This window comes from Solanum lycopersicum, chromosome 3 (assembly GCF_036512215.1).
Source record: "Solanum lycopersicum chromosome 3, SLM_r2.1".
In the NCBI taxonomy this organism is placed as follows: domain Eukaryota; kingdom Viridiplantae; phylum Streptophyta; class Magnoliopsida; order Solanales; family Solanaceae; genus Solanum; species Solanum lycopersicum.
In genome coordinates this window covers 56,109,018-56,117,754 of record NC_090802.1, presented here as the reverse complement: position 1 = coordinate 56,117,754, position 8,737 = coordinate 56,109,018, and the positions used below count along the sequence as shown (strand labels likewise).

Below are 8,737 nucleotides of genomic sequence, written 5' to 3'. Positions count from 1 at the left end.
TATAATAAAAAATACTTACCAGTTATAGCAATAATATTTTTTTTAACTTGACCATTTTTAATTCATCTATAATACAAGTTTAATACATATTACAAAGATAAATTTATTATTCAAATATAATACAAATTTTAATATGGATAATACATTTATCACACATTTTAATACTCTTATAATACAATGTGATAATTTTTTACCAAACTAACATAATATATTTCAAAAACAATTATAATTCAAATATAGTATATAAATAATTCACTTTTAATACATATTACAGATTTATCACAATATTATTATAAATGATAATAAATAAAAAGTATTGCTAAAATCAGTAATTACTTTTAAAAATGTATTAATTTACGTAATTTTTCCAAAATATATTTTGGTTGGCAATTAACTTTTTCCCAAAATTAGCCTCCTAGAGTTTGAACAACTAAATAAATGTCGAGAACCTTTTATCTTTTTTCTACCCAATTTATTTACCGGGTCGGGTCAAATTGTGCGTTTTAAATACCGACGTGGCGAATACCAATTGGCTAATTCTCCCTTGATGACGATTCTTCCTCCTTATTCACCTTCTCCCATGGCTACCAAATTTATTTTCTTCAGGTACTCATGTATGAAATCGTGAATAGCTAAGGATTCAGGATCTTCGCAACGATACAGAGACTTCACAGGTAAATTGATCTATGTAGTGTTTCGTTACACATTGTTTGTTGTTTTGCATCTTCAATCAATCAATCGATCAGTCATATCCCTAATTAGTTGAGTTAGCTATATAAATCCTATATATCCATTAATTTTGCTTTATTCGTGTCCAATTCATTCAAAACGTTACTGAAGATATGTATTTGGGTCATAGAGAGTCTATAAATCTCACAATTATCCTTAAACTTATTATCTCTGTTTCCTAATTTTTGTGATTAGGTTTGTACCCTAATAGTTGGTGGAATCGATCTAAAAAGACGCATAGGTTTGATATTTTGTCTTGTTTGAATGCCCTAAAAGTGGAACCTTTAACACTTGTAATGTATGGATAGACATATATTCCTTCTGTTGATCTGTTTTGGAACTTTTGTTATTGACAGGAATTATAGGAGATGATGAGGTTACAAACTTATGCGGGGCTTAGCTTAATAGCTACACTGGCTGTTATTTATCATGCCTTTAATAGCAGAGGACAATTTTACCCAGCAATGGTTTATCTGTCGACGTCCAAGATCAGTCTTGTGCTTCTTCTCAATATGGGTCTTGTTGTCATGTGCATTTTGTGGCAGATGACAAAGAAAATTTTCCTTGGTCCACTTCGCGAGGCTGAGGTGGAGAGGCTGAATGAACAGTCTTGGCGGGAACTCATGGAAATACTTTTTGCCATCACAATTTTTCGGCAGGATTTCTCTGTTACCTTTCTTGCAATGGTAACTGCACTCTTGCTTATCAAGGGTTTGCACTGGTTGGCTCAAAAGAGAGTTGAGTACATTGAAACAACTCCTACTGTTACTAGATTGTCCCACATTCGCATAGTATCCTTCCTGGGCTTTCTCCTATTCATAGACAGTCTCTTTTTGTACGACTCGATGAACTATTTGATACAGACGAGACAGGCATCTGTTTCTCTCTTCTTTGCCTTTGAGTAAGTCAAACTCTTCCTACTCACTGTTGTTGCTGTCTTTTTGGTTAATATGTGCTCCTTGAGCTCCACTGCTAGTTAGTGGTGTTTTCGCTGCCGCTGTGAAACCAAAAGAGAGAGAACAAAAAATCACACCGATTTACTTTTTGTTTTGTCCTTCACTTTTATAAACTAGATTCGTGATTATCTGTGATATTCCAAGGGAAACTAGAGCTGTTAGTGATTTATTAGATCAAGGGCCTCCATATTTTATGTTTTATGCCTTACAAAAATCACTTGGTTGGGGCATGGGGTTGTATCGTGTGTACGTTTGCTGACACGTTGGCAAAGATGAAATTAGGTTTTTGATCTCCGTGTGCTATTTTCTTTATGCAGTTCCTACTCTGCTTATCTTCAAAGCTGATGCAAACTGCTGTAGTTTATGTATACTTGTTAGAACTGCAATATTATAGCTCATATGGGTTTAGAAACCTGTTTTGTCTATTATTAGGCTGGATTGATGTCAAGTCTCTTGGAATTGCAGTCTCATCTCATTTCTCATGTAAAACTACCTTATAAATCTTAATAAGGTAAAAATTTTAGTACACCCAATTTTCGATTCTCTTAGTTAGATTTGATATCTTACAATGTATAATATAATAAATGACTCATTAGTTTGAAATCTTTTTTCACGCACATATTTACATTGTTATATCAATGAATTTATTAACACTTACCTGATTCATGTATCATATCTGTAATTGCTGGGAAATATATTCTTGAACTTGATTACTTCTCGTATTGTGTTTTCCCTAACTGCAGTATGATTACGTTAACAGTATCCTATATCCTTCTCCCTAATGAAGAGCAACTTCTTTTTGGTAATGATTCAGGTACATGATACTTGCAACAACAACTGTCTCAACGTTTGTAAAATATGTCTTCTACATAAGTGACATGCTTATGGAAGGACAATGGGAGAATAAGCCTGTCTATACCTTCTACTTAGAACTTATCCGAGACTTGCTCCACTTGTCTCTTTACTTGTGCTTCTTCATGGTGATTTTCATGTAAGTCTATTTTAAGTTTTGCTCTTTATTTTTCTCTACTTATAAGTGTATAAAGGTGTTTGTGCAGATTGGGAAAAAGAGTGTATAGAAGTGTCTCTCTTCTGGATATCTAAGCTTTCATTCTTTCCTAACATAAAGTTGCTGATGTGATCAATAGCTGCCATACTTGTAGAAATTTCCATCCATCCATCCACTTATTTGATGATAAATTCCTTATGTAACTATATCAGGAAAAATTCTTTCTCGTGATTAATTGTTGATATGTAGCAGCGAACTTTGTTGCAAGAAAAAAAAAACTGTCTTCGACCTTATTATACTTAGCATGACAAGCACAAGATTTTGAATAGAAATCAGAACATACGGAATCTGAAATTATTGTATCGATGAACTGAGAGTTGTCATATAATGGGCTTTCTTTGCTCTGACTCAAATGTGCCACATTTAACAATAAACACATGTGCCACATTTCACAATAAAGAAACCAAATGTGCTACATATATAGGTATATAGTCCCTGTTAGATCTCTGTCAAGTAGCTGGGCATATAGACCCTGCTAGATCTCTGTCTGCACATTATGTGGCCACTAGTTGTGGTGTTGCCTATGTTTTGGAATGGGCAGAGGATACCCAGTTATTTAGCTACCATAATGGAAGTTATCATTTGTGATTATGAAATATCTGATGGTGAAGCATGCTCATTTCTTGTATTTTATGTGTTTAGTACTTTTCTGTTAGTAAACCGATTCTAAAATGAACCTGATTGAGTACATCATTTCTCTTTTTCCCCTTGGAGGTCTTTACATCTTATGATGAGGTTTTGGAACATATTTTGCTTCATGTATAGTTGGAGACCTACTTTTTGGTAAAGAAACCACCCCTGCAGCAGCCGGCAATTTATCATCTTCTTTTTATTTGGGTGGGGGGCGGGGGGTGTAAAGAATTCACCTTTTTTTAATCCTTTCTCCTTTTGAGGGGCATTTAGAAATAGGGGAGCACAATGCCCTGAAGCCTTACTAAGGTTCCTTGAAGTATACATAGTTGTAGTCAAGTTGGTGTGCGACATTTGTTGAGTGTTCTGCAGATCGGTATTTGGCTTTTGATAGAGGAGCTCTTCTTGTTTGTCCTTGTTGATGGCTTGATGTTACAATGTATTTGTTGACCCAGGCTTGTCTATTAGGCCTGTTCTTTTTCTTTTGCTCTTGTTATCATTACATTGAGACGCATCACATTATTTGTTTAATTGTACTTTCTAGGAACTATGGTGTGCCCCTGCATTTGATTCGGGAGCTTTATGAGACATTCCGCAACTTCAGGAGTCGAGTTGCCGATTATGTACGCTATCGGAAGATCACTTCAAATATGAATGACCGTTTTCCAGATGCTACACCAGAGGAGCTCAATGCGTAAGTTGCTCACTTCTATTGTTTGTATACTTTTTGTTCCTTGAGAATTTTCTTAATCTGTTACTCCTATGTCTATGCAGAAGTGATGCTACCTGCATCATTTGTCGTGAGGAGATGACCACTGCTAAGAAACTCATTTGCGGTCATCTGTTTCATGTGCATTGCCTCCGCTCATGGCTAGAGCGTCAACACACCTGTCCTACCTGCAGAGCCCTTGTTGTGCCAACTGAAAATGGGACAAATGTGGCAGGATCACGACCAGATGTGCAACAAGGTATCATCTATAGCTTGATCATGTTCCGCTAATCATACTTTAGTGTCCAGTGGCATAGCCACATGGATTTGGGTAAGTGGATTCAGAAAAGAAAAAAAAATATGTCGCACCTAAAATATGAACCTGTGCGGAGGGGATTCAACAGTTTGTATACATGCAATAAATTATTTTTACCCTTTTGCATAGTGTAGTCTCCTGGTTAAGAGGTTTAAATTCAACCCCCTTCATGAAAAGTATGCCCCTGTTTGTATATACTTGAATAAGTCAATTCCTTTGAGTGAGAGGTAATGGACTTTTATCTGCAATAGTCTTAATCTACATGACTTTGTCAACTATATTTAGCACTAGGACTTGGAGGCTAAGTCATCCATTCATTGCTAACAATCAGTGGTGTACGCAGAAATTTTTGCAAGTAGCGTCACCTTTTAATATATATATATACACAACGCAATATATATATATATGTATAACGCAATTCACATATACTATTATATTTTTCCCATGAAGTAAAATAAATACTTATATTTAAACTTTTTTTGGACGGATTTTCCTTTTATAAATAATCTCACTAGAAACAATAGTGCTAAATATTTTCTTTTTATTTGAAGTACCAAAAGAAGAAAAATAGAAGGCAAAAGAAGAAAAGAAAAAACAATGGTAGAAAGAAAGAAAAATATCACTAATCAACATAAAAGCTCCTAAAATGTACAAAAAGAAAAAATCTTTCTAAACTCGAACTTGCATCCCTCACGTGGACAGCTGAAAGACTTTAACCAACTGGGCTGCGTGCCCTATGGTGTGTAAATTTATCACTGTAAAATATATATCACTTTTGTTTTCTTTTAATTATATATGTATATTTAGCAAACAATTTCAACGAAGTCGTGTCATGTGACACCCCTTGGGCCTTACTAGATCCGCCGCTGCTAATATTCTGTGTCAAGCATCAAATTGTAGCTTAAAAGCTAACGTGTGAATCAAGTTGATAACAGGTCATTTCAAAATCAAAGGTGGATTTTCTTGGACATTTGGGGATAGTTTTTATTTTATAATTTTTCCTAATTTCGAGATTTATATTTGGTAGTTGTCACTGATTGTGGAGTGTATTTCTAGTTTTTTCCCTTTTCCAAAAGGTGATTGTATGTCTAGCTTTTTGCCCTAAATGCTGAAATTCACATTGGAAGAGCTAACCGAGAAGGGGCACTTTTATGTTTTTATGTTTTTTGTAATGGAGGAGTGTGGCAGTTAAATATTTATTAAACCCTTTGTTAATTCTCTCTCAGGCCCTGGATCAAGTGCGGCAAGTGCATCTCAGGGTTCGCAAGCAAACACCACGCCAAGTAATAATGTTAGCCAGCACCAAGCTAGAATCCAAGCTGCTGCAGCAGCAGCAGCAGTTTATCAGAAGTCTTATGTTTATCCTTCTGTACCAACACTAGCGTGGTATGGATTTTTTTATCTTTTATGTACATACACTATTGATTATTTGCTTTGCATATTATAAGACCTTTCCTCATCCTACAGATATGAAAAGATGAATCATACCTCTCTCTATATTCCTTTTTCAGCATACTTGTTAGGTGACAAGTAATTTTGGAACTTTATACAGGCAGGGTAAAGATTAGATAGGATTTCATTTTGGAAATGAGCAAGAGGGAGTTTCAGCTTTTCTATACATGCTTCGTCCACACTGTAGGCAATCTGTTACTGTACTACTATTTTAAGCAGTTTAGAGCTGTTTTGGTTTTTGTTCTTAAATTCTATGGACAAGTCAACTCCTGTTTTCTCTCTTCGTCCCCGTGTTGCTATTACTTTTTTGGATGGCTACATTGAACCTTCATTTCTTGTGCTTACCAAATAATTATCTTTCTTAGAAAGAAAATGGTGTAAGCATATTACATGGTACAGAAGTTACATCTTTACCTCCGGGATTCTTTTTTCCTGTTCCAATTTTTACGTAACTGCAATAAGTAACTTGTGCTTCTTGCATACTCCTCAATGAACATTTTAAAAAGACCCATTTCAAGTGTCATCATATTAGTTTGGAAAGTCAAATCTGAATCTGTTTGAGATAAAATTAGCATGAAACTGTATGATGCTAACAAGAGACGTTGTTTGCAGATTCACAATTCATTTTTAGATGCCTTTATGCATTGTGATGTAATCTCTAGTCTGATTTTGGGCCATTTCCTATTCATTCATTTTGGGTCAATATCTTAGGAATTATTGGACCTCCTATTAACAGCTGCTCATTTAGCTGTCCATGACTGACAAGGGGGTTGTCTTTGACTTGTAGTTCTTTTTTCTGTGATATACTGTCAATGCAGAATATGGTGGAAGGTGGCTGCTTCAAGATCATCTTTTTGACTGTGCACCCCCTTCCTGTTCTTTTTTTTCTTCTTTTTTTGGCAGTAGAAGAGGGACTCTTGATTTCTTGTTAGGTTTCTTAACTGTTGGAAAGAAATTGCATCAATGGATCTTGCTTGCAGGTCTCCTGGATATGCTCCAGTTCCTCCCTCCTATAGTACAGTGGGCAGTTCTGCCAATGTGCTCTCAGATGGGGAACGGGCATTGAATGAACAATCATCGCACAATCAATTAGCAAATATGCCCTTTGCTCAATATCCACAATCCGGTTTTCTCCCTTTTCAATATCCAGGTGCTAACAACCTTGGTATTCCAACGTCTCAACTTGAGGCCCATAAGATACTTTTACAGCAACAAATTGAGGTATTAAAGTTTCTCTACTTGATTGATATCTTTATCTATTATGCCTCTATTATATATTTAGTATTACTCTGTAAAAGAAATCAATTCTACATGCATGAAACTCGAAGGGATCTGTTGTTCGATTCTACTCACCTATGTTTGTGTAGCATTTTCCAACTAATTTTCTTGAAAAATTAAGTACTGTTTCTAGATATTGCAAGCTTTGCTTTATTTGCTTAGTTATCTAATCATTCATTTCATTCTCTTTTTCTTTTTTGGGGCGGGGGGTGTTTTAATGCTAATAGGTGGGTGAGATGAGATATCAGATATGTGATATAAACCATGTGATCATGCACGTGGCTGCGTTACACTTGATTAGGATACTTTTTTCTTTACCTTTTCTCTCTAGTTTCTGTAACACATTCATTTAATCTCTCACTTTGAGCTTAATTCTCATTCAATTATGCCGCTGGCATATACTGTATCTGTGATCAGGTTCTGCAAACCCAGCTCAAGCTTTTAGAGCATCCAAACATACAAAAAAAAGCAGATGATTTAGGAATTTCTGATAGTAAGGGAAAAGCAATTTTGTCAGAGAGTTCTCGAGGACATACCGAAGGTGCAGAGATTTGAAGCTAACATAAATGTATATCTATGGTAAGGGCAGGGTGAAGTTCAAACGTACAGTTAGAAATAGTAACATTTGAGCAATGGATTTGTAAGAGGTTGTTCTGAAAGTTGTACAACTATGGGAAGTGTTGTATTTTAGCTCAGCAACTGATTATTTCTCTCAAAATCTTGTACGCCTTGTGAGTTTTAACTTCACTTGTGGTGTACTATACACAATTTTCTTTGCTTACCTTGACTTCTTTTATACTCCAGTCTCCGTATATAGTATACCTTTATTGGTCGTTTGGTGTGAGAGATAAAAATAAATAGTGATGGAATTAAATTTTTGTATCTTGTTTGGTTGTCATATTTGGAATAACTTATCCCAGTGATGGGAAAAGTTATCCCGTATACCTGGTGAGATAAGATATCCGAGTTGATAGGAAAAGTTATCCCATATACCTGGTGAGATAAGATATCCGAGTTTAGCTGTGATTTGAGCTTTAATTGTAGCAAAATTCCCACTGTTTGCTATGCTCACGGATGTGAAAATTTCACAGGATTATAATATGGGAAAACACTGGTTGAGATTCTGTTGGGTTAACCTGAGATTATATATTCGATTAGTACTACGTGTTATAAGACTTTTATGTGCTGAAATCAATTTTATATCTGTATTTATGTATTTGAATCGAAGTGTTGAAATTGATAATAAACATTTGATATATTCGATAATGAGTGTTGAAACTAATAATAAACGCTTTGACATGTTTGATAAGAAGTGTTGATAAACTCTTCTAAAAAACAAATGAATAAACATCATTCTTGATATATTGTTTTTAAAGAAAAAGATTATAATTCTAGAAGTATATATTTTTAAGGACAGGGATGAATGGTGGGTGGAATGGAAAAGAAAATATTTCATAAAATGTATTTTGGGAATTAGCAAAAATATTAGGGATAAAATAGTTTTTTAAAAAAAAATTGGTTAAATTAAAAGTGTTTCATGAATTGAAAATCAGTTAGTCTGGGATAATTAACTTATGATTTTTATATATTTTTAACTT

General features: G+C 34.7%; 1 protein-coding gene across 2 annotated transcripts; it reads left to right on the top strand.

Annotated features, from left to right (window-relative positions):
• The first annotated feature begins 381 nt into the window (after positions 1–381).
• On the top strand, positions 382–7,920 carry LOC101257051 (ERAD-associated E3 ubiquitin-protein ligase HRD1B). Of its 2 annotated transcripts, XM_026030007.2 has the most exons (9): positions 532–674; positions 925–970; positions 1,086–1,630; positions 2,500–2,676; positions 3,929–4,078; positions 4,159–4,352; positions 5,636–5,795; positions 6,842–7,082; positions 7,557–7,920. In XM_026030007.2, exons 3-9 carry the CDS (start codon positions 1,098–1,100, stop codon positions 7,692–7,694), a joined length of 1,593 nt encoding a protein of 530 aa, XP_025885792.1. In that variant the 5' UTR covers positions 532–674; positions 925–970; positions 1,086–1,097; the 3' UTR covers positions 7,695–7,920. The 2 variants fall into 2 exon arrangements, with proteins under 2 accessions (XP_004235314.1, XP_025885792.1); XM_004235266.5 differs by lacking the exon at positions 925–970 and having other exon boundaries at positions 382–674.
• Positions 7,921–8,737: the final 817 nt, after the last annotated feature.